Source organism: Emiliania huxleyi (genome assembly GCF_000372725.1).
Source record: "Emiliania huxleyi CCMP1516 unplaced genomic scaffold EMIHUscaffold_76, whole genome shotgun sequence".
Classification (NCBI taxonomy): Eukaryota; Haptophyta; order Isochrysidales; family Noelaerhabdaceae; genus Emiliania; species Emiliania huxleyi.
Window position 1 is genome coordinate 24,988 of NW_005196310.1, and position 23,603 is coordinate 48,590.

General features: G+C 65.4%; 7 protein-coding genes across 7 annotated transcripts; 5 read left to right on the forward strand and 2 right to left on the reverse strand.

Annotated features, from left to right (window-relative positions):
- Positions 1–209: 209 nt before the first annotated feature.
- On the forward strand, positions 210–994 carry EMIHUDRAFT_217876 (hypothetical protein; the record flags this gene model as incomplete). The annotated part of the gene is made up of 4 exons (XM_005760269.1): positions 210–215; positions 445–555; positions 647–721; positions 827–994. 4 exons carry the CDS (start codon positions 210–212, stop codon positions 992–994), a joined length of 360 nt encoding a protein of 119 aa, XP_005760326.1.
- Positions 995–1,223: 229 nt separating this feature from the next.
- EMIHUDRAFT_217877 (hypothetical protein) lies at positions 1,224–2,422 on the forward strand (the record flags this gene model as incomplete). Its single annotated transcript, XM_005760270.1, has 2 exons — positions 1,224–1,517; positions 2,402–2,422. 2 exons carry the CDS (start codon positions 1,224–1,226, stop codon positions 2,420–2,422), a joined length of 315 nt encoding a protein of 104 aa, XP_005760327.1.
- A 2,305-nt stretch (positions 2,423–4,727) lies between these two features.
- EMIHUDRAFT_217878 (hypothetical protein) lies at positions 4,728–6,817 on the forward strand (the record flags this gene model as incomplete). Its single annotated transcript, XM_005760271.1, has 5 exons — positions 4,728–4,819; positions 4,932–5,073; positions 5,545–5,672; positions 5,748–6,522; positions 6,794–6,817. The coding sequence occupies 5 exons, from the start codon at positions 4,728–4,730 to the stop codon at positions 6,815–6,817; spliced, it is 1,161 nt and encodes a 386-aa protein (XP_005760328.1).
- A 2,455-nt stretch (positions 6,818–9,272) lies between these two features.
- On the forward strand, positions 9,273–10,154 carry EMIHUDRAFT_558238 (hypothetical protein; the record flags this gene model as incomplete). The annotated part of the gene is made up of 3 exons (XM_005760272.1): positions 9,273–9,833; positions 9,900–10,004; positions 10,073–10,154. Coding segments are annotated over 3 exons (748 nt in total), but the record flags the coding sequence as incomplete, so codon positions are not given.
- Positions 10,155–12,321: 2,167 nt separating this feature from the next.
- Positions 12,322–13,176, reverse strand: EMIHUDRAFT_359062 (hypothetical protein; the record flags this gene model as incomplete). The annotated part of the gene is made up of 5 exons (XM_005760273.1): positions 12,322–12,359; positions 12,380–12,476; positions 12,667–12,729; positions 12,813–13,018; positions 13,093–13,176. Coding segments are annotated over 3 exons (353 nt in total), but the record flags the coding sequence as incomplete, so codon positions are not given.
- A 1,863-nt stretch (positions 13,177–15,039) lies between these two features.
- On the reverse strand, positions 15,040–16,422 carry EMIHUDRAFT_106270 (hypothetical protein; the record flags this gene model as incomplete). Its single annotated transcript, XM_005760274.1, has 3 exons — positions 15,040–15,262; positions 15,294–15,510; positions 15,711–16,422. The coding sequence occupies 3 exons, from the start codon at positions 16,420–16,422 to the stop codon at positions 15,040–15,042; spliced, it is 1,152 nt and encodes a 383-aa protein (XP_005760331.1).
- Positions 16,423–17,478: 1,056 nt separating this feature from the next.
- Positions 17,479–20,549, forward strand: EMIHUDRAFT_465663 (hypothetical protein). The gene is made up of 4 exons (XM_005760275.1): positions 17,479–17,912; positions 18,500–19,586; positions 19,739–19,864; positions 19,936–20,549. The coding sequence occupies exons 1-4, from the start codon at positions 17,497–17,499 to the stop codon at positions 20,491–20,493; spliced, it is 2,187 nt and encodes a 728-aa protein (XP_005760332.1). The 5' UTR covers positions 17,479–17,496; the 3' UTR covers positions 20,494–20,549.
- The last annotated feature ends 3,054 nt before the right edge of the window (positions 20,550–23,603 follow it).

Consider the following 23,603-nt stretch of genomic DNA (forward strand, 5'->3'; position numbering starts at 1 on the left):
CACGCTGAGGCGCATGCGCCAGCCCCAGCCGCCCAGGAGGGGAGGGGGCATGTGTAACGACGCTGCTAGAGATGCCTTTCGGGGCCCAGAGATAAAACTTCTGATGCCATGCGTGACCTAGTATAGTGTCCCCAGCTATGGGCGTGTCCACGTTGGAGCCAGGTGTGGTGTGGGCGCGAGAATAGCTCCGCCGTTCATGGAGGCAACCGATGCGAGTCGACTGGTGTGTGTCGTCGTGGTTTCGTATCAAGAATACTCACTCACTCACTGTGTGTGTGTGTGTGTGTCTCTGATGTCTGCAAGACAATGGTGCGCGCGCCCGCCCCGCCCGCCTCGGACAGCGCGGTGCGGCGGCTGGCCGCGTGCGCGTCGCTGCAGGAGTGAATATCTTACTGCTTACACCCTACAAGAGAGAGAGTCTCTCTCACCCTACCGTACCTCTAGCTGTACAATGGCGACTGCAGCGGGCTGCGCGATGGCGGGCTGGCGGCGATCGCGTCCTCGTGCCTGCGGCTGCGCCTCGTCGACGTCTCCAACTGTCGCCGCGTGCTCCAAGTTCCTGTCTCTGAGACTTGAACGGCGCCTCAGTCAACGGTATGGCAGGTGGAGTGCTCTCTACTGCCGCGGCGCCCCTGTCGGTTCGGAGGCGCCGGCGGCCGCGCGCTTGGTGCCGACGTCGACCGGCTGCTCTCGCGGCGCCGAGGCGTGCCGCTTCGGTCACGTCACGCGCGCTGCGAGGTGTCTTTTGGCATGTGCGCGCTTGGCATAGACGCCAGGAAGCTCGCCTTCCTTGCCTGCGGCCGCGGCGTGCGGGCGGGCACGCCAGGCTCGGCGACGCGCCGCGCGGGTCTTCGAGCTCGCGACCCGCGACGAGCCAGCATGGCTCGTCGCTCGACGGGAGCCTGCCCAGTATGCTCTTGGCATTCTGTACAGCCTCGCCAAGCTCTCTGGGAAGGTCTCCAGGGCCAGCCGCAATAAAAAAACCGAGCTCTGAGTCTGTCCTGCGGCCACAGCCGGCAGCACCTTGCACAAGCACGGGCGGGAGGGGCTTCTCCTGCGGAGTAGCGGAAGAATTTCGCGCCCCGAATGCGTTCGTTTCTTCATACATCTCAAAATAAAAAAATAAACAAAGAGCTCGCTTCCCGCCATCCCTCACTTCGGTCGGGCTGTATTTCTTTTTTCCCGCCGCCCGCTCCTTGGAAAGAACTCGCGTGCCGCTGACCATGGCCTCCCACCGCATCGGCGCGCGCGTCGCGGGCCTCTCGCCAGCGCAGCTGTGCGCCATCATCGAGGCGCAGGCGGGTGCGAGCGACGCCGCGCTGCGCGTGGCGGAGGAGCACGCCGCTCGGCTCGTGGAGCAGCCCGAGTGGGTCCTCTCCGAGGTCCTCCTCTCGCCGGACCTCGCCCCGCACATCCTCGCCCAGCTGCCGACCACGGAGCACGCCGCCAAGGGGACGTGCCGCGCGTGGCGCCGCGGCTGGAAGGAGACGCTGAAGAAGCGCGAGAGGCCGCGCATGGTCGTGTTTTGCGGCCGCGACGGTGGCGAAGGCAGCGAGGGCGAATTCCTCAGCTCGCTGGAGCGGTACGACCCGTCAACGAACGAGTGGGAGGAGGCGGCTGTGGCGCCGATGCCTTCGACACGAAAGTGTGTCCGCACGGCGGTGCTCGATGGCAAGCTGTACGCGGCGGGCGGGTACAGCGACGACGACGGCTTCCTCAGCTCGGTGGAGCGGTACGACCTGGCGACGAACGCGTGGGAGGCGGTGGCGCCGATGGCGACATCACGCGAGGGTCACGATGTGGCGGTGCATGACGACAGGCTGTACGCTGTGGGAGGCTTCAACGGCGAAGGCTCTCTCATCTCGGTCGAGCGGTACGACGCGGCGACGAATGCGTGGGAGGCGGTGGCGCCGATGGCGACAGCACGGGACTCTCACACCGTGGCGGTGCTCGGCGGCAAGCTGTACGCTGTGGGCGGAATCTACAACGGTGACAGCCTCAGCTCGGTGGAGCGGTACGACCCGGCGACGAACGCGTGGGAGGCGGTGGCGCCGATGGCGACGGCGAGGGAGATGTTTGCCGTTGCGGTGCTCGATAGCAAGCTGTACGCTGTGGGCGGCTGCACATTGACGACGGCACCCTCAGCTCGGTGGAGCGGTACGACCCGGCGTTGGATGCGTGGGAGGCGGTGGCGCCGATGGCGGAGGGGCGGGAGGCTCATGCCGTGGCGGCGCTCGACGGCAAGCTGTACGCTGTGGGCGGGTACGGCGGTGGCCGCCTCAGCTCGGTGGAGCGATACGATCCCGCGACAAACGCGTGGGAGGCGGCCGCGCCGTTGACGACCGCCCGAGTTTTTCATGCCATCACCGTGGCGTAGGGTTCTCTGGAGGGTGGAGGGCAGAGAGGCAAGCAAGGACTGTAACGGACCCCTCCTTCGCCAGTTAGCAGGTTGCCGGAGGGAGGTTGCAGGTTCTAGCAAGGTATCTGGCCCATAGACACTAGAGTCGCGCGCGTCGTCGAGTGAGGTGTGTTTTGTGTCCTTCTGGGCTTCGGGGTGGTGCTCACGCGACGCGCTATGACCTATGTGAACTGTGATGTGTGAGGGATCTGAGATCCGATCTGTGGTTTGTGAGGGTCCGCCCGCGGTCGCATGTTTATACCGAGGCGGTGCCCGGTGCCGAACCCGTCGACCTTAAGACAGCATTGCCCTGGGCGAGGGTAAGGGTAGCGGTAGGTGGAGTATTGGAGGAGTATACACCCCCCCGTCGGAGAGTACGGCGCAGTGTAAGGCCGCGCAAAGCATTACAAGAGAATTTCACAACAAAAGGCTCTCGCACAAGTGAAGAGAGAAGCGGAAGAACAGGGAGAGACGAACGTGAAGACGAAGCAGAGAATAGCGCAGACACGAGAGCAGCTGAGAGGGCAGACCCGAGGAGGACGCGGGGAGCTGATGTCAATATGCTGGAGGCCAACAGAAAAAGAATTACTCGCTTCGTCCAAGTGCCTGGGGACGTGCCGTCCTGTTGTGGTGGCGGCGTGCCGCCCTCCCATCCCTCCCTTGGGTTTGTCCGTTTTCTTTCTTTCTTTTTTGAGAGAGTGCGTTGTTCTTGTGTGGGTATCCGCTTTCTCTCTTTTTTGCCGTCCTCCCATCCCTCCCTCGGGCGGTGTTTTTCTTTCTTTCTTATCACGTCAATCGTCATCCACAGCTCCCAGGACCCACACCCAGCCTCCACAGTATCTGTAGCGCTTTAGGGTCTAGCGCTTGTGAAGCCCTCCCACCCTATCCGGATCTTGGCCTCTCCCGACTCGGTCGCACTCCTATATCAGCCACGCCCCCCTCGCCCCCCTCTCACTCCTGCGACCACACCTCGATCTTCTTGGGCAGCAGCTGGTCCGACAGGTCCTCTCCGTGGCCTAGGCAGCCGCTCTCGCCCTTGCCCCAGGTGAAGATAGCGCCGTCGCCGGTGCGGGCGATGCCGTGGTGGCCTCCAGCCGACACAGCGATGATGCGCTGCCCAGCAAAGGCCTCGAGCTTCTTCGGCAGCAGCTGGTTCTGCCCCAGCTGGCCATCGCCTCCCCAACCCCAGCTCCAGACAGCGCCGTCAGCGGTGCGGGCGAGGTTGTGGTCGCCTCCAGCCGACACAGCGAGGACGCGCTGCCCAGTAAAGGCTTCGATCTTCTTGGGCAGTAGCTGGTGCTGCGTGTCGCCGTGGCCCAGCTGGCCATCGCCTCCCCAGCCCCAGCTCCAGACGGCGCCGCTGCTGGTGATGGCGAGGCTGTGCAGACCTCCCGCTGACACAGCGACGACGCGCTGGCCAGCCAGAGCCTCGATCTTCTTCGGCAGCAGCTGGCGCTGCTGGTCGCCGTGGCCCAGCTGGCCATCATATCCAAAGCCCCAGCTGCAGACAGCGCCATCGGCGGTGATGGCGATGCTGTGGTACCACCCTGCTGACACGGCGACGACGCGCTGGCCAGCAAAGGCCTCGACCTTCTTGGGCAGCAGCTGGTTCTGCTGGTCGCCGTGGCCCAGCTGGCCAAAGAATCCACGGCCCCAGCTCCAGAGGGCGTCGTCGGCGGTGAGGGCGAGGCTGTGAGACATTCCAGCCGACACAGCGACGACGCGCTGGCCAGCAAAGGCCTCGATATTCTTGGGCTGCCACTGGTCCTCCTCGTCGCCGTGTCCCAGCTTGCCGTCCTCGCCGCTGCCCCAGGACCAAAGGGCGCCGTTCGCGGAGAGAGCGAGGCTGAAGTATCGTGACGCCGCCACACCAATCGCGCGCTCGCCTCCAAGGAGCGAAGGGAGACGGGTCGGCGTCTTCAGCTGCAGCACGCCCTCACCATGGCCGAGAAGGCCTGCAATTTCCTCCTCCTCGTCCTCCTCGTCCTCCTCGTCCTCCTCGCCCTCCTCGCCCTCCGCTGCCGCGCCGCACGACGAGAGCCGCCCCTCACCGTCGATGAAGACGCTGTGCCGTGCGCCCGCCGCCAGCCTCGCCGGCGGGTTGGACTCGCGCAGCAGCGCAGAAAGGCACAGCCACCGCACGGCGCAGCTCTCGCCCTCCGGCTGCGCCGGCAGCTCGAAGCCGCGCTCTTGCGCCCACAAGCGGATGGCCTCCAGCGCAAGCGAGGAGTGGAAGAGCAGCGAGATGGCTGCGATGCGAGCGATGTCGGCGGGGTCGCAGCGAGAGAAGGCGCGCACGAGGAGGTCCGTGGGGAGGTCGAGGAGGGCGATGGGCGGCGGCGTGCTTGGCGACGGAGCGGCGGCGGAGGCGAGGCGGCGCGAGCGGCGCCGTGGGGCAGACATCGCGAGGAAAAGAAAAACGTGCCGCAGTCCCAGGCACCGGACTGGCTCCTCCCATCCCTCCCTCTTCTCTTTTCTTTCTTGCTTCGCCGCAGAAAAAGAAGTATAGGGCGGCTCAGATCGGTAGCTCTAGGGACAGCGACAGCGTCGGTAGATCGGGGCCGGAGGCAGCGCAAGCAGACAGAGCACTAGAGACATGCGACGGAAAGAGTAATGATCCGTCGTGGAGCGATGTGCTCGATCGATTCATGGAATACAGCAGGGAGGTAAACGGGGTGTGCACAAGCGCACCCAACATGACAGAACACACGTTTGAAGAAGGGCGAACCAGGACGGACATCCGAGTGGAGGGGAAGGCCAGGACGCTCTACCTAGATGGCGCCGTCGGCGGTAATGGCGAGGCTGTGGCCGCCTCCAGCCGACACAGCGACGACACGCTGGTCAGCAAAGGCCTCGATCTTCTTGGGCAGTAGCTGGTGCTGCGTGTCGCCGTGGCCCAGCTGGCCAGAGTAGCCACAGCCCCAGGACCAAAGGGCGCCGTTCGTGGAGAGAGTAGCGAGGCTGAAGTAAAATGATGCCGCCACACCAATGGCGCGCTCGCCTCCAAGGAGCGAAGGGAGACGGGTCGGCGTCTTCAGCTGCAGCACGCCCTCGCCGTGGCCGAGAAGGCCAGGAATATCCTCCCAGTCCTCCTCGTCCATGATGCGCTTCCAGACGGAAAAGTACCGCCGCCTGCGCGCCAAGAGGAGCCGCTCGGCGCCGAGTTTGGCCGCGGCTTCCTCTGCTCGGGCCTGTGGCGCTACTCGCGCCACCCAAACTACTTTTGCGAGGTTGCGATCTGGTGGGCCTTTTACCTCTTCTCGCTCGCCGCCGGGTGGCCGACTCGGGCGACGGTACCCCGCCGCCGGCAGGACACGTCCCGGACATGTCCTGTGGACGCGTCCTGTAGGCTGCCGCTCGTCAACTGGACCATCTCGGGCGCGGCATTCCTCACTTGCCTCTTCGTGCTGCCGCACGCCTCGCTCGACGTCACCGAGGTCCTCCCCTCGCGAAAGTACCCGCAGTACGCAGAGTACCAAGCGACCGTCTCGCGCTTCTTTCCACTGCCGCCGCTGCCTGCCGGCGAGCGCGCGCCGATGCGTCCCGTCGACGCGGTCCTCATCGGCTGGTTCTGCGTCGGCCTCGCGGTCACCTTCTTGGTCGACATCGAGGCTGTCCTCGTGCAGCGGCCCGACCTGTACGGCCTCGACGCAGCGCACACGCCACTGTGGCCGCCAGAGCCGTGCGTCCGCGCCGTCCGGTGGTGGAGTGCCGCCGCCGACCCGCTGATGCACGCGCGGCCGGTCTGGTTCCGAGCTGCCATTTGGGTCGAGGTGCTGGTGCAGGCGCCCTTCTACGCCGTCGCCATCTACGCCTTTGTGCGGCAGCGCAGCTGGGTCCGCGTGCCCGCCATCGTGTACGCCACCGTCCTGCTCACCATCATGCCCATCGTCCTCGCGGAGCAGTACTTCGGACCCCACGCCTCACGCCGCCCGCTCCTCGTCACGGCCGTCTACGGCGCCTACGTCCTGATGCCGGTCCTGCTTCTCGTGCGCGTGTGGAGCGTGGACGTGTTCCCGAGCACGCCGCTCGCCAAGCGCAAGGCGGCGGGCCTGGCTGGCGGTGAGGCGGCGGCGCCAGCGGCCAGCCGCACGGCGAGTCCGCTCGCCGGCGAGGAAGCGGGCGTGAGCCTGCCCGGGGCGCGCAAAATTCCATTCCGACCATGCCACGTTTTGACATCATCATCACAACATGCACATGCACAAGCACAATCATCGAATCATGCACATGCACATGCGCACTTGCTACGTACAACATGTACATGTGCATGTTTGCGTACGGCAAAATAGTACTTGCGACCACCCACCTGGCTGCGATCAAAAAAAGCGGGTCGCAGGTGGCAGGAGTCGCAGGTGTCGCAGGTGTCGCAGGTGTCGCAGGTGCAAGAAATCACAGCTTACATATGTCATGCACATGTAAGTTTTACACAAATGGACGTCTCACATTCTCGATTCAGCATTCACAAAATGTCCACATTCGATTTACAAAGTGTCCCGCCTTCCCACACGCGCGCGCGCGCACGAAGAGAGAGACTTCATGCCTGTGCTAACGGCGACGTCGCACAGAGCAGCGCGTCACGTTGCTTTAGTCGTCATCGCTTCGATTTCCTGAGGGGTAGGGAGGCTCACATTGAAGCCGGCCATAGTATACCCGTTGTCTGCTTTTGACTGAGTAGTGACACCGTTTTGCGTGTTACCTTGCCAACCTCTAATGTCGTCGGTTGCCAATGACACCTTTACCCACCCACCAGTCTTGTTGCCGGTCGCGTGTTGAAGAGCAGTAGCCAGATGTGATCCACCCTCGTATGGTCCGCAGCCTACCACATTTTTACCCGCGGCATGTTCGCCGACGTAAACCACGGCATAATCTTGCCCATTGCGGCGTAGGCGCAAGATGGCTAAGAGCCCCGGAAAATGAGGCTGCAGGGAAGCTTTGAACAAATCCACAGGCACTCCTGCATGAGACTGGCACTTGAGGTCGAAGAGAGTGTCACTGTTCCTCAAGAGTGGTGTTCCAAGCGCCTGCAACCCACGAGGTCCAAACCCTCCGTTGTTAGGATGATCTACGATGCAGATGCTCGGGAGGTCGCCGAGAAACAAGTGCCTTGAGTGCAGCTCGCGCAGCTCAATCGCCTGCAGCTGCTTCGTGAGACTCGTCAGCTTCTCCTCGTACTGTGTATTCGCATCCGACAGTTGCTTGACCATTGTCTTCCCCGCGCGCAAGCCTTGCTCAAGTTCGGCGATGCGCTGAGTCGCGGCGTCGAGTTGCCGCGCCATCTGCTGCGAGGCCACATCCACCAAGCCCTGCGCTTCCGCCAGCGTGATGTGGCGCTCCGCTCTTGCGAAGTCCTCGCGTTGTCTGTCTTGGGCCTGCTGTAAGCGAAGCCGAGCTTCCGCCACCTTCCGGATGAGAGGCCGACGATCTGCAGAGAAACCCTGTGGTGACTCTTCCAATTGACCCTCAATGTCCGTGAAGTCCTCTCCGAGGTTTTCGCGCGCTTGTGCGCACAAATCGTAGTACGTTTTAGAAAGTGCATCGATGCTGTATGCGTCCGTGATTGCAGCGTGCATCGCAAAGAAAAACACCTGGGCACACCGCACCGCGCCCAGATCAGCGCCGCGCCGCCTATCCACGCCGCGCGTGTACATTCGAGGCCCGGGCGCGCGCACCCGTGTACGAGCAGCCGAGCGAGCCGAGCCGAGCGCGAGGCGGTGCGGCAACGCGCTTCCGGCGCGCCGCCACCGGGTCCACCGACAGCAGCCCTCCTGCGGGGGAAGGAGGGGCGCCGGGAGAGGCGCGGCATTCGTCCGGCAGCGGCACTCCTCCTCCTCCGCCGCCGCCTCCCGGAAGCACCGACACCGGGTCGTCCGCTGGCGGCGCAGGGAGGCGTCCCGCCTGCAGGGAGCGGGACGCTGCTGACAAGTCGCCCGGGCGGGGGACTGGGCGCGGCGCCCGCCCCGCGCCTCGGCTAGAGCTCGGCTGGGTCTCGGCTGGATCTCGGCTAGATCTCGGCTGGATCTCGGCTAGATCTCGGCTAGATCTCGCGGCGACCGCCCCGCGCCTCGGCGGCGACGGCGGCGAGGCGGAGGGCGGCCTCGCTGGCGGCGGCCGCCTTGGCGTGCACCCGGTCGAGGCCTGCGTGTGGAGGGGGGGGGTGTGGGGTAGGGTGGGGTGGGTGGGGGTGGGTGGGGGAGGGTGGGGTGGTGGGGGTAGGATGGGGGTTGGGGGCTGGCTCTGGGATGGGCTGAGGGGAAGGGGGGCCGGGCCGCCGTGTGGCGGCTGTGTGCACGCGGGGCAGGCCGCCCCCTTGGGGACGGCGATCCGCTCGGCTTCCCGCATCTCGGGTGTAGCTCGGGTGCATCTCGGGTGCATCTCGGGGTGCATCTCGGGTGCATCTCGGGTGCATATCGGGTGCATCTCGCGCGCCCTTGGAGACGGCGAGCTCTGCGTCCCACTGCTCCGTGGATGCCGCCTCCTTTTGCTTCTTGAGCGAGGCGAGCTCCTGCACGTAGGGAACAGGGGAGGGTGTGTGTGTGTAGGTGGGAGGGAGCCGGAGCTGCTGACGGCATCGACCGAGGGGACGTTGCTCGTTGGGGCGAGGCGCGAGGAGGGCGGCGACTTCAACCGACTGTGAAGGACCCGGCGCCAGACGACGCAGGGCAGACGATGGGGTGGTGGAGCCGGCGCGCAGACGGGCCTCCCGCACCGGCCATTGTCGATGAACCTACCTTCGATGTGGCCGCGGTGTGGTGGTCCGCTTCGCTGGCTTAGAGCCCACTCCAGGCAGCTGCTGCCCACTGCCGTTGCGGTGATCTGTCTCGTCCTCTCTTCGGCATGGAACCGCTGGCGCTGGCGGCTCACCACCCGCCAGGCGATGCGGCCGCGGCAGCGCTCGCGGAGGCCGAGCTTTGAGAGCTTGCGCCACCTGCCGCGCGAGGGCCGCGCGCTGCTGGCGGGCGCCGTCTGCCTCGCCCGCTCCGCCGTGACGCAGTACGCTGTCAACCCGACCTCCGTCATCGAGGAGCGTGTCGTGATTGCGATGGTCGGCCTGCCGGCGCGCGGCAAGTCGTACCTCTCAAAGTCGATCGTCCGCTACCTCAACTTCGTCGGCTGCCCGGCCCGGCTCTTCAACGCCGGCTCGCGTCGCCGTGACGCCGGCCTGGCAGGCTCCGGTGCCGCCTTCTTCGACGCTGCAAACGAAGACGCCGCGGCGCAGCGAGAGGAGATCGCAATGGACACTCTGGAGGAGCTGCTGCGCTGGCTCAAGTTCCTGCCCTCCAACTCGCTCACCGCCCTCTCCGCTCTCGAGCAGAACCAAGAGCAGGCCGGAGAGCAGTGCCGGCGCGGCTGCGTCTGCGGCGTGTTTGACGCCACAAACACCACCGTGCTGCGCCGGCAAAAGGTTCGCGAGCGGTGCGCGCGCGAGTGGCCTCCGGTGCGGCTGATCTTTGTCGAGTCGATCTGCGCCTCTAATTAGTGAATCACTGTTCGTCCTCGGCAGGTGCGGCTGATCTTTGTGGAGTCGATCTGCACCGACACGAAGCTGCTGCTGCGAAACTACATGCTCAAGGCGTCCAACGACGACTACAAGGGCTCCGCGCCAGAGGCTGCTCTGCAGGACTTTCATAGAATGTAGAGGAGCCCCCCGTTAATACAATACAATCTAATCCGGAGGCTGCTCTGCAGGACTTCCTCGCGCGAGTGCGAAACTACGAGGAGCCGCACCAGCACCAGACACTTCCTAGACATTTCCTAGACATTTCCTAGGCACTTCTCTTCCGGAGCCGCGCCAGCACCACCACCACCACACGCAGACGCTAAGTACGAATGGGGAGACACCGACGCCGCGCACCGTCAGCAGGCGGTGTACCAGACAATCACCGACGCCGAGGGGCCGGAGGAAGAGGACGACGAGACCTGCCCACCTCTGCTAGGAAGTGTCCATGAAGTGTCCGGGAAGTGTCCAGGAAGAGGAGGACGAGACCTTCCACCGCCTCGAGGGCGACCGGCGCATCTCGTCCACCGTCGACGACCTCTCGCCGCGCGGAGATGGCGAGAGGCAGCCGAGAGGCGGCAGAGATGCGGGCGAGAGGCAGCCGAGGGGCAGCCGAGAGACAGCCGAGAGGCAGCCGAGAGACAGCCGAGGTGCAGCCGAGGTGCAGCCGAGGTGCAGCCGAGATGCAGCCGAGGTGCAGCCGAGGTGCAGCCGAGATGTGCCGGCCATAGTTACGAGGCGCGCCCACGACTAGCTAACGGCCCTCTCCAGCACTGTCCTCGGTGTGAGCTGCTCTTCAGGCTAGGCGAGCCGCGCCCTCCGAGATCATCTCTCCCCCATCTCTCCCTCGCCTCTCGTAGGCGAGGCGGCCGAGCCGCTCCCTCCTCGCCACGGCAGCAGCAGCCTGCGCTCCTCGGGCCGCCCGCTCGTGCGGCAGGGCTCCTCTGGCCTGGGCCTGCGCCCCTCGGCCCCTCGCGAGCAGGCGGAGGCGCCGCGGTGCATCTGCCCTCCCTTCATTAATCATTAGTTAGTATTGATGAATGATCAGCAGGAGGAGGCGCTGCCGTACATCCAGATCGTCTAATCAAGAGTGATTAATTCTCAATGATTAATCAGCAGGAGGAGGTGCTGCGGTACATCCAGATCATCGACGCGGGCAAGAAGCTTGTCGCGTGCCGCGCGGACGGGTACGTCCTCTCCAAGGTGGTGGCGCTGCTGCACTCGATCCACTAATACTAATTCATATGATAATTAATTATTAATCAAAGGTGATGGCGCTGCTGCACTCGATCCACCTCGGCCCTCGCACCATCTGGATCGCCCTCGCCGGCCAGACGCTCAACGACGAGCGAGGCGAGCGGGGGTGGTGGTGGTGGGTGGTGGTGGTGGGGGGGGGGGGGGAGGGGAGGGGGGGGGGCTTAGCTCTCCCGCCGCGCAAGGGCGGCGTCTCTTCACACCTCGGGGCTGTGAGCAGGCGTGCTCGGGGGTGACACCCCCCTCTCCCGCGCCGGCGCCGTCTGCGCAGAAGCCGCGTCGGCCGTGCGGGCGGCGTCTCTTCACAGCTGCGGCTGTGAACAGGGCTGGTCTACTCGGAGGCGGTCTGCGCCTTCGTCGCCGCGCGCGAGCGCTCCAGCGAGCTGCGTGAGAGGGGCTGCGCGGGCCACGCGATTGTGATGACGGGCACGCGAATTAACAATTAATTAATGATTAATGATTAATTATTAATTAAGGCCACGCGATCGTGATGACGGGCACGCTGCGCCGGTACGACCAGCTGACGCAGATCTTGCTGAGCAAGCGCGAGCCGAACGCCGGAGCGTGGCGCGGCGTTGCGGCGTCTCTTCACGCGCGCGGCTGTGAACAGGTACGAGCCAAAGGACCGGACGGTGCTGCGGCTGCAGCGGCTCAACGAGCTCTGCGCAGGCCAGCTCGCCTCGCTCTTCCCGATGTCTGAAAGAGTGAATGAGCGGCTAGTGAGTGAGAGCAGGCCAGCTCGACTCGCTCTCTGCGGGGGAGATGCGCCGCTCCTTCCCGGGAGAGTACCAGGCGCGTGCGTCGGACAAGCTGCACTACCGCTACCCGGGCGCGCGGAGGCCGCACCCCGGCCTTTCCTGTCCCTCTCCTGGACTTTTCCTGGACATGTCCTAGGTGTGGGGGGGGAGTCGTACCTCGACCTGATCATGCGGCTGCAAGAGGCGAGCCTCTCTCCCTCGAGCAGCACCGAATTCAGAGTTCTTCTTCATCAATGACTGATTACGGTATGACGAATTAGGCGATCCTCTCCCTCGAGCAGCAGCGCTCCAACGTGCTGCTGGTGGCCGACCGCGCCCGTGTCGTGAGTCGTGGTTACCTGCTGCTGACCGGCGCATCACCGATGGACAGGTGGTGGACCGCGCCGTGGCGCGTGTGCTCATCGCCTACTTCCAGGAGGTGGAGAGCCACGACCTGCCCTTCATCGACGTGGCGCCGGGCGTGCTCGAGATGACCCGCTCCCACTCCGGCTTCAAGTACACGCACTTCGACATCGCCGCCGGCCTCGCCACCACCGCGTCCGGGCCGGGCGGCGCTGAGGTGCTGCCGGCCGTGCGCAGTGGTTGAGAGCCAACTAATAGCAGTGACTAGTGGCTACTCACTGCTCATTAGGTGCTGTCGGCCATGCGCACCTCCAGAGGCGAAGGCGCGACACGGGCTCGGCCGGGCGCACTCTGTGTCATTATTACCGGCGAGTGATGACGGACTAGACGGGCTCGCGGGCTCCTCCTCGCTCTCGAACCTCGCCGAGCTGCAGTACTCGCCGTCGATGCGGCCGATCCAGCGCCGGTCGGGAGAGGCGAGGCTCGTCGGAGATTTCGTCAACTCTCGAAGCAGCGCGCTTCACTGCTCAACTCTTCGACACGCCAGGCGAGGCTCGTCGGAGACCCGTCGCCGCGCAGGCCGAGCGAGGCGGTCGGCGAGAGCGGCGAGCCAATCAGCCGCGGCGGCGGAGGCGGAGGTGGAGGTGGCCGCGGAGGAGGCGGCGGCGGCGGAGGAGGGGGAGGGGGAGGGGGAGGGGGAGGAGGCGCCGAGGGGTGGGGCAGCCGTGGGGCGGACGGGGCGTGCGGCGGCGACGAGGCCCAGTGGCAGCGCTCCGCGTGTGGTAACTAACCTCCACTCAACAGTTACCCCCATCGATGATGAGTTAGGCCAAGTGGCAGCGCACGGCCTGCAGCTGGAGCAGCGCGAGGGGGTCTGCGCCGAGGTGAGGCGCCGCCCTCGGGGGGGAGGCGGAGACGCGCGGCCTCTCCCTCCCCGAGGTTGGCACTCGCCGGCGCGCCTCGCGTGGGCTCTTGCACTCTCTGCATGGGTGCGTTAACTCTCTCGCCGGCGCGCTCACGCTCTCCGACGTCGTTCTGTTGAGAAGAGAGTACTGGGGCAGGTACTGTCGTGCATGTGTTTGGTTCTCGTGCACGTATACGGTATTGTCGGAACCGAATTCGCTTGCGTCCGCAAAACAATTTCTTTTCGCCACACCAGCACGCGATTCACACGACAGACAAGGCGCGGGGGGCCGCGTCGCCGAGACCGTACTTTTGTGCGGCTCACCAAGGACCCCGCGGCGCAAAAGGTCGCGCCCGTGGAGGTGGCCTGACGCTATCCGATTCGTTTTTTTAGATCGAGTATCTCCACAAAAGGAGAGAACGCGCTGCACCCAACACTCGTTCTCAGCTCACCTCCACACCCTCTACCCCCGCCCGGACCCGCCCGTGCGCCCGAGGCGGGTCGCAAAGTCGCATGCTTGGGCGGTCGGCCCGGTATACTCGACGCCGTGCCGCCCGATCCAGATGTAGTCCTCAGCATAGGCTGTCCGCACGAGCTGCCGCAGCGAGTCGTCGTAGCAAGGGGTGGCTTGCGGGGACAAACTGTGTCTCGTCAGCGCGCTGCGTTGATCATGCGCGTTCTTCGTCGGCAGCGACTGCAGGTCCGTCACGTTGAGCGCGAGCGCGACGCGCGCAGGGAGGCTGCCAACGTCCTCGAGAGGGTGCACGAGGTCGAACTTCAGTAGATGGAGCGCGCAGTGTTGTGCTTGCGAGCGAAGGTGCGGCTCCATGGTACCCACGCCCTCGCGTGCCAGCGCTGCTGCGTAGGCATGCATCGAATGCCGTACGCTGTCGTTGGAGATGTGGAGAGCACTGTTGTAAAAGCCTGGCCCAGGGATGCGCCCTTTGACTTTGTCCTCGTACCATGACACAAATCGGGCCAGCGGGTCGCGCACCAGTGCCACTCTGTACGTGCTCGGCTGCGCCAACGCTTTTGAGACCTCCGCAATAGTGAGAGCATGGGCTCCCATACTCTTGATCGATGAGGATCCCGCCTTGGGTATGGCACACATCACCACCCCATCTCTGTCTGGGGCGCGGGAGGACCAGGCGGTCATCGCATGCCATGGAGTCCAGCTTGGACGGCCTCCCGGATCATACGAGGTCGACGCCAGGGCGGCTCTCAGCGCAGCTTCGTTGTCGGCGGCCGGGTATTTGCGGAAGACGGAGGCGCAAAAGGCGGTTGCAGGCAGAAGGGCGAGGAACAGGTAATCTGTTCGGTGGCGAGACGCACGATTCGTCGCCAGTCTCCGAAGCATGAGTCGTGAAGGCGTCTTGGCCGGGCCAAGGCCTCTGTACCCGGGTACTGTGGTCGGCGGCGTGCCATCATCTCACCGGAGGTTTTCTTCTTTTTTGCGCCTTCGTTGTCATGTTTTCTTCTTCCGATCTCGAGTTCTATTTCTTCGTGCGTGTTGGGTCCGGGGTTGTGTTTTTGAAGAGAAAAAAGTCCGGCGTAGGGCCGCATAAGTTCGGGAAATCGGGGGACCCGACCCACTTCGCCACAGACGGTCCCGCGCCTCGCCGCTATGCCTCTCCTTTAGCCCCTTGAACGATTTTTTTCTTCTCTTCTCCCAAGTTCGTTCGCTTCGCGCGCTTACCCGACCAGTGGCCCGAATCTCGCTGGCTCGCTGTTGCGCGTGGCTCGCCGGGCACATGCTTGACGCGGACGCCTCTCCGTACGTACCGTACGAGCCTCCCTCCTCGCCCCCCGCAGCGCCCCCGCCCGCCCAACAGCCATTCTTCTTCGTTCGTCCGTCTCTCGGGCGAGGCCCTCGCTCGGCGTCGTGAAGCTAACTGGGACCGAGCGGCGGCGGCGCCGCTGCCACCGCCGTCACTGCACTTGGGCCGTCGGCTGGGCCGGCGCTCAGCGCGGGAGCGGCCACCACTGCCGCCGCGTCGCCCGGCTCGTACACGAGCGGCAGGTCGCGGCACGTGAGCGTCGTGCGCGTGTAGTTGCGCGTGGCGGTGGCGATCCACTGCTGCTCCGCGTTGTAGTTGTGCACCCTGTCGCTCCTTGACGTAGTCTTCCTCGGAGCGCTTGCACCGCGACATGTCGAAAAAAGGCCGCCCCGCCTCGTCGAGCTGCGCAAACTTGTACTGCGAGCAGTGCGTGCGCGCACTCATGCCGAAGCCGAAGAGGCGCGCCTCGTCGCACACGTGTAGCGCGAGCAGCAGCGCGACGAAGCCGGTCGTCGGCCGGATGAAGCGGCCCTTGGGCATCTTGGTCGAGTCCATCAGCGCGCGCGCATACTGGTCTAGCCCTGCCGAAGGAGGCGCGTGACGTGTCACAAACCGCGCGGGGTTCGGCAGCGCGCTCCGAAAGATCGATCGCAAGCGCGAGGCAAGCGCCACGGGCAGGGGCGGGAGGCCGTCAGGCAGACAATCCCGTTCGCCCCGAGAGAACCCCGGCAGCATCGCCGGCGACGGGCGCGCGGGAGCACGCATCGAGGCGGAGGCGCACCAGGGAAGGTACGGTCCCACCGCTCCGACACGCCGGCTAGCACGCGCGCGCCGCAGTGCTTGCACGTGCGCCGGTCGTGGGGCCCGCTGACGGAGCTCAGCTTGGGCGAGAAGGTGAGGCAGCCGGGGTAGTCGTGGTTGGACGTGCACGTGTAGATCTGCGACGAGGTGGCGTCGCTTGCGTTGATGGAGCCGAACGCGCCATGGAGCTGAATCGGGTCGACATGTACGTCCGTGCGCGAGCCGATGTAGGCGCGCAGCTCGGGCAGGACCGGCGCGTGATTCATGCGAAAGACGAGCTCGCTCGCGTCGATCAGCGACCCCTCCGCCGCGTCGAGCAGCTTCGACGACGAGCCGACGACGGCGCACGTGCGCGCGCGCTGGTATGCAAGCGGCACATGGGCGCGGCGCGCCAAGTGGGTGACCTGGGTCAGGTTGGCCATCTTGAAGAGCTTGGTGCGATGGAAGTAGGCGAGATTGTCCACGGGCGCCGAACTCAGGACGGGCGAGCGCAGCAGCCGACCCTCGCAGCCAACCGGGCGCGGCGGCGGTTTCTTGAGCGGATCGACAAAGATGCCGGGGCCGCCCACTAGGTTCGCGAGCATGGCAGCGCGATTGGGCATAAGCTGCCGCGCCTCATTCGACGGAGAGGGCCGCGCGCCCTGCATCCACGCCTGGGCGGCCACCACGGCCTCCGCGGCGTGGTGCGGCATATACACACACACACACACATACACACATGAACATGAACCGATGCACATCCTGCGTTTGAGACGCCGATTTGTCGAACCTTTTTTTCTTTTTTTGAGTTGTTTTTTCTTTGTGAGACCGCGCCCTTGTCGTGCCAGTGTGCTTGCATTAAGAATTCTTCTTTGTAAAGTACTCGAGTAAGGATATGATGGTGGTGCGCGTCCTTCCGGCGTAATGCCGTCCGCATGGATCTGAGCAAAAGCCTCGCTCATCAGTGTTGAGAGAGATTTTTAGCCATACCAAACAACTCTAACACTCACACGTCATTTGGGGCCTGGAGCCCCTGCAAAATGATGTTTATGGAGGTTTAAAGTTTGCGGGGGGGGACAGCTTTGGGCGGTCGACTTCAATTTTGGGGCCCTGTTCACGCGCGCGCGAGACGTGCAGACAGGGTTGCCAGGTGAGAGCGAATGGCGCGGTTCACGCCTCGCACAACAGAGAGAGAGATGCGCTCTGCATGGTGGGACATAAAAGAAAGCGAGTAGGAGTACTCAACTAAAAATCTCTTGGAGCACTTGGAGCATGCGCCCTGTTCACGCGCGCGAGAGACGTGCAGACAGGGTTGCCAGGTGAGAGCGAATGTGGCGCGGTTCACGCCTCGCACAACAGAGAGAGAGTCAGATGCGCTCTGCATGGTGGGACATTTGTTTGTTTTGTGTTGCCAGTGGGCGTAATGCCGAGAGAGATTTTAGAAAACCAACAAGAAATCACGACTCTCGCAGTCATTTGGGCTCGGCAGCTTGTCAGCCCTCAGCCGAAGCTGGGGCCGGTCCCGTAGCCGAGAGAGCCCGCGCCGATGCATGAGTTCGACGCGGTCGGGGGGGCCTGCGGAGAGGCCAGCGAGGCCGCATGGATCTGAGCAAAGACAAGGGTGAGCGAATTCTTTTTTTCTTGTTTAGATTCTCGGCTCCCGTGGTGTACCTGTGTTAGTGCCAGTGCGCGCCAGTCCCGTGCAGTGTTGTTCGAGGAAGCGTCCTCAAATTCTTTTTGCCAAGGCGGGACGCCATGCAACGAGACTCTGATGCAAGCATTTGCTGATGCAAGCATTTGTGCTACAGGAGTTCCTCAGTCAGCCAAGATGCGTGCAACGGTGCGCCGAAATGAACGCCTCCATTTCCTGCGCCTGGTCTGCCACCGTCTTCGAAGAACTGGCTGTGGACGGGGCTGGACCTGCACACTCGGCAGCCTGCGGTAGCTCATACCGCCGATGCTCCGCCTGGCTCGGCCTTTACCGCTGGCCCGTGATATGGCCGGACGCGACCGCACTCGACGGTGGTGGAACAGCCTCGCGCCGGTGGTACTGTGCGAGTGTGGACGGATTCACACCCGTGCCGCAGCACTGGAGAGCCGGCGAGCCGGACGGGACCGACCGCAATGACGGTCACGTCGGTCACTGCGCCGCGGTCGGCGCGGACGGCTTGTTGACCGACGCAAGCTGCGCATCGCGCCACCAGTGCGCGTGTGAGCGCCGGGGCGGTGGCCAGGCCGCGAGCTACTCGGAGCGGATGGCGACAATCATGCACGTCGAGATGGAGGCGCGATGGAGGGCGTGGCTGCCGGGGCTCGTGGCCATCATATTGGCCGCGACGCTCCCACCGGGTTCGCTCCGGCCTCCTCGCCCACCACCCTCCTCACGCCTCGGATGTATCTCGGCTGTATCTCGGCTGCATCTCGGCTGCTGCCTCGGAACTGCAGGCCTGCTCCTCGTCCACTACCTCCTCCGCCGCACCGCTTGCGGCCGCTCTTGGACAGAGCTTCCGTCGCTGCGCACAACGGCGCGGCCGGTCAGCCGCTACGTCGGCTAGATCTCGGCTGCACCTCGGCTGCACCTCGGCTGCAGGCGCGTCGCACGACAGCTGGGCCCGAGAGCGGCGGCGGTGGCAGCCGCGGTGGCAGCGGCGGCGGCGGCGGCGGCGGCGGCGGCGGCGACGGCGACGGTGACGGCGGTGACGGCGATGGTGGTGACGGCGATAGTGGCGACGGTGGCGACGGTGGAGTCTCCGCCAACGCCGCTCGCTCTCCCGCCGGCGCTTGTGTCAGCGGCGCAAAGCGCGGCGTCGGCTTCCTTGCGGCGGAGGAGGACAGCGCTCCGGCGCCGCATCTAGGATCGCTGGGCCTGCGCGCGCGCCTCTCGACCGCCTACGCGGCGGAGGTCGAGATGCGCGCGCGGGTGTGCTACATCATGCTCGGTGTCGGCTGGTTCCTCTTTGTGGCGGGGTGGGGCCCACTGCCGCTAGTTCGGCTCGAGCCGGCCGGCGTGATGCTCGGCGGCGTCTTCGGCAGAAACATGGTGCTCGAGGGGTCGGCCGCGGCGCTCGGCCCCCTGCTGCTCGCCCTCTCCCTCCGCCCCACCGACGCGGCCAACGTGCGAGCCGCCTCTTGGCTGATGATGCTCTTCACGCTCTCCCTCGCGACCATCTTCATGCAAGTGGCCGCCGGCTCGTATTGGGCGTACGCGAACGGCTCCCCAGCCCCCCCCTTCCTCGTCCGCTCCGCGCCGCGCCGTTCGCCCCTCGTCGCCGCGTTGGGCGGCGTCTCGCTGCTGCAGGCGCTGGCGCAGCTGCTCGCCGCCGCCGCCCTCTTTTCGTCGCCGCTGCAGGTGCCTCGCAGGGCGCTGACGCGGCTGTGGCACACCCTCCGCTGCCTCTACGCAACGCAGAGCGTGCTGACTCTCCTTCAGCTGGGCATGGCGCTGCAGCTGGACCCCTCCTTCAAGCACAGTCTATTCTTCGCGCACAGAGTCGTTTGGTGCGTCAACGCCATCGCCGGCGCCGTTGTGCTCACCGCTCGGAGGAGGCGCCGCATACAGGCCTCCATCGCCCGCGCGCTGCTGCCGGAGGATCGGAGGGGTCTCGCCGCCGTCGGCGCACTGATGGGCGGCAAGACGTCCGCCGCCGCGTTTGCCGCCGCCGCCGCTTCCTTTCGCTCCCTCTCCTTCCGCCAGATCCGGCCCGGCGATTTGGCGAGCTCGGCCGACAGCGGGCTGCACGCGCTCACGCGGCCAGCGAAGCTGGGCGAGGTCGACGCCTTCGTGTCGCACAGCTGGCTTGACGACGGCGAAGCCAAGTTCGAGGCGCTTGCGGCGTGGGCGGAGAGCTTTGAGAGCGAGCACGGCCGGCCGGCGTGCGTGTGGCTTGACAAGGCGAGACGTCACCCCAGCACACCCCAGATCCCCAGATAGATATCCGATGCTCGAGAGCAGCTGAGAGCAGCCGAGAGCAGCCGAGAGCAGCCGAGCGTGCCGGAGCGTGTCCTCCCATGGCTTTGCCGTGTACGCAGGCGTGCATCAACCAGGAGCACATCGAGGCTTCGCTCGCCGGGCTTCCCGCGTACCTCTCGGGCTGCCGCTTCCTGCTCGTGCTTGCGGGGCCGTCCTACTTGCGGCGGCTCTGGTGCGTCGTCGAGGCGAGACTTCTCGCGTGTGGCTACCGCAGCTTTGGCCACTCCGGCGATCTCGGGTGGTTCCGCCTGAACAGGTGTTTGTCTTCTCGCTGATGACGCGCGGCTCCGCCGAGCGCATCGTCGTCCTTCCTTTTGGCGACCACAGCCGGCACACGCCCGCGACGCGTCCACGGCGCACCCGCGCGCTCACGGGCGCGGGCAGCCGCGATGGTGGCGTGGGTGGCGCTGACGCAATTCCGAGCGTCAGGACCCTCGCGGGCTTCTCGCTCTCGGCCGCGTCGTGCGCGATCAAGAACGACGAGCACCGGCTCCTCGGCGTGATCGAGGCGGCGTTCGGCGACCACGCTTCCTTCGAGTCGCCGTTCCGTGCGCTCCTCTGCAGCCGCGTCTTTGGTCCGTCGGCGCAGTGCCGCGGCTCGAGAGCCGACGGGTCGGGCAGCTCGCGCAGCGAGAGGCGTGCGGGCGCCGCCACGGACGGCAGCGTGGATGGCCGCGGCCGCGTCGCGCGCGTCTGCCGCTTGCTGCGGCGCGTTCTCTCCCCGGCACCGGCCGAGAGGCGCAGAGGGGAGGGGGGCGGTGTGGAGGCAATGATGTGCCGGCAGGCGAGTGGGAGTAGGAACTCACTCGTGTAGAAAGTAAACGGACACTTTGGCACGGGACGGCTATCTACCAAGAAAAAGAAAAGCGGACCCCCAACAACACAGCACAACACACACGGACGCTGACGAGCGTGTGACATGCCTCTCCCAGTGCGTCCTCGCTTCTCTCGCAAGTGGTGGCGCGCGCACGGGCCGTTGCGCTCCACGACACCTGGAATCTCGCCGCCCTCGGTGCGCTCAACGTCGCGCACGTCGCGTGGTGGTCCGGTGCAGCGGCGACGCCAGAGGTGCTCTCCCGGCTGTTTCACTGGCCGAACGTGACGTACATCGTGCTGGATGTGGTGTGGCTTGTCGGCCTGCCCGAGCAGCCCAGCTGGCTGAGTGTCTTGTGAGTTTGAGTGTCTGTGTGTCGCTCGCTCGCGCGTCGGTCCTCTTCTGTCCCGCGTCCACCCAGGATACTCTACCGCGTTGGTGTCCCAGAGTTCGAGCCTGACTGTTCTTCGCCTTTCTATCAGCACTGCCACTGGGCAAGCTCCGTGCACTCGATCGCCCTCGCCGAAGGCAAAGAAAGAAAGAAAGAAAACGGACAACCCAAGGGCGGGATGGGAACGCCGGCAGATTTTTTTGAGCTTAGCCTTCGATGTAATGAAACAACGCAAGGCGGACATGGCATATCGCTCTCGGGCCCACAGACATCCCGCACACTCGCCGCACACCCGCCGCCCCCGCGCGCGCCCCACCCCGGCCGGGAGAAAGGGGAGTGACAGTTTGGGACTCGCAAGCCCGCGAGTATGTTGAGTCCTGGCTCAACAACGCAGATAACAAGAGGGGGTGGTCCGGCTCACAGGTCCGGCTCACGCGCCTCGAGCTCGCCATCTACCGCACTGAACACTTCCGCCCCCTCGCTCCCAACCCATCCACCCCGCCCTGGGCCGCGCCGCGCGATCTCGGGCGATCTCGCGCGATCTCGGGCGATCTCGGGGCCGCGCCGCGCTATCTCGGGCGATCTCGCGCTATCTCGGGCGATCTCGGGGCCGCGCCGCGCTATCTCGGGCGATCTCGGAGCGTCGCTCGCGCGGCGTCACACCTGCTCAAAAAGGAAGGAGGTTGGAGGCAGGAGGTCACGCCCCATCCAGAGCGCCGTCGTCGCCGGGTTTTTGGCCCCCGGGTCGTCGCCCGACGGTTGCTGCGCGGGGCAGCAGACCACCGGACGGCGCGACGACGCCCCGTCCGGCACGCTCCCCCTCCACCCGGCTATTGCCGCACGAGCGCCCTCAGCGGCGGAATTTTTCCCTCGCGCTTCCTTGGGCCCCCGGCAACGCCGACGGACTTCCCGTCCCCCCACCTGCGCCGCAATCACCGCCGTGATTGTCGGCGCCGCGCCCCTTGGCGCCTGTGCATGTCCCGCGTGCCCGCCCGCCAAGGCTGGTGCCAAGGCCAACTCAACTGCCAAGGCTGGTGCCAGGGCCAAATCAACTGCCTGGCTGGTGCCAAGGCTCAAAGGCTCTCCTCTCTCTCTCTCCTCCCTCTCTCCCTCCCTCCCTCCCTCCCTCTCACCCCCCCCTCTCTTCTCTCCTCTCCCCATCCTCCTCTCTCCTCTCTCCTCCTCTCTCCTCTCCTCTCCTCTCCTCTTCTCATCCTCTCCCCTCTCCTCCTCTCCTCTCTCCCCCCCTCTCCCCCAGCAGCTTCCTCGAGGCCGAACAGGTAGATCCTCCCTGATCGCTAAGCTACCACAGGGGAAGTAGACGTCGTCCGCCGCCGCCTCCGCCGCCCGCGTGCCTCCGCCCCGCTCAGCAAAAAATCAGCATTATATCAGGAGGTGCCAAAGCCGCAGCATCTCCATGAGGTGAGCGTCGTGCGTTTTGCCGCCGCGCGCCGCCGCTGCGCCGACTGGCTCCCGGTTCGAGTCGTCCTTCGCGGAGCGAACGCGGCGATACGAGCGCACGTCGCGCGCGTGTGCGCCTGCGACAAGACGAGACGAGACGAGAAGAGAAGGAGAAGTAGACGGTTGATGCTTTTGCTGCCGCGGCCGCGCCGCGAGCTCGCGTCTGTTTTGGCGCCGACGACGCGACGCGCCCCGCTGCGTGAGATGGCGCCGCCGCGGAGTCGGCGCCGCGATCAACCGCGCGCCAGCGGCGAGCGGCGCAGCGCGGCCACCATGCGGCGCGACGTGCCCGCCGACGATTTTTTTTTTTTCATTTTTTCGACACGGCTCCTCGAAACCGGCGGCGGTGCATGAGATGTCTGTGTCGTGCACCGCTTCAGTGTTTGTCGGCGCCACCGTCGGCGCCGTGGCTGTGCTGCTCTGCTTGGGCGGCGCGCTGTACGTACTGCGGAGGCGGCGGCTCGCAAAGTGGGACAGCCGTCGGTGGCGACGGTGGCTCGACACGGAACCCGAACGGTCTGACTTTTTGTATGCGGAGATCGAACGATTGAAGCAAGAGCTCATGAATTTGCAAGCGGGACCGCCGTCGAACGTCATCGACGACCAGTGCATCCCCAGAGCGCAGCGCTGTGATAGAGTCCAGCCGATACAGCGACGCCTCACCGACTGGAGCATCCTGCAGAACGCCTTTCACGCACACGCGAACCAATACGACGCAGTGCCATCTGGGTTCGAGGTGGGCGATTTCGCGAGGCCTGATCTGCTCTTTCGCATGCTCGGACGAGGCAATGACGTGCTCCCTCCGGTGAGGCTGCTCGACGGCGAGTGGCTTGAAGCACGGGCGGCAGAGCTAACGGCTGCAGCGTCCGCCGAGGAGCGCCGATCGTTCGCGTTGCCGCGGAGGCAAGAGTTGTATGCACAGGAGCCCGACGCTTACATGAGCGTGGAACGCCTTGCGCTGCTGCCGCGTGGCGACGCCAAGATTGGGTCGCCGCTGCCGATTATCGTCGTCTCGCATGCCTGGCGGAGTGCTGAGCACCCCGACCCGGAGGGCGACAACCTGCTTGCGCTCGTCGATGCCTTTGGCGTGCAGCGCGCCAGGAGCCGGTTCCCCGAGGGCGGTTTCGCCGTGTTTTACGACTGGTGTTCGCTCCCGCAACGCGACGCCAACGGCACGCGCACCGCTGCTGAGAGGGAGGCGTTCGTGCACGCCCTCTCGAAGATGCAGGTGTGGGATGCTGGGATGCGAGTACATAGC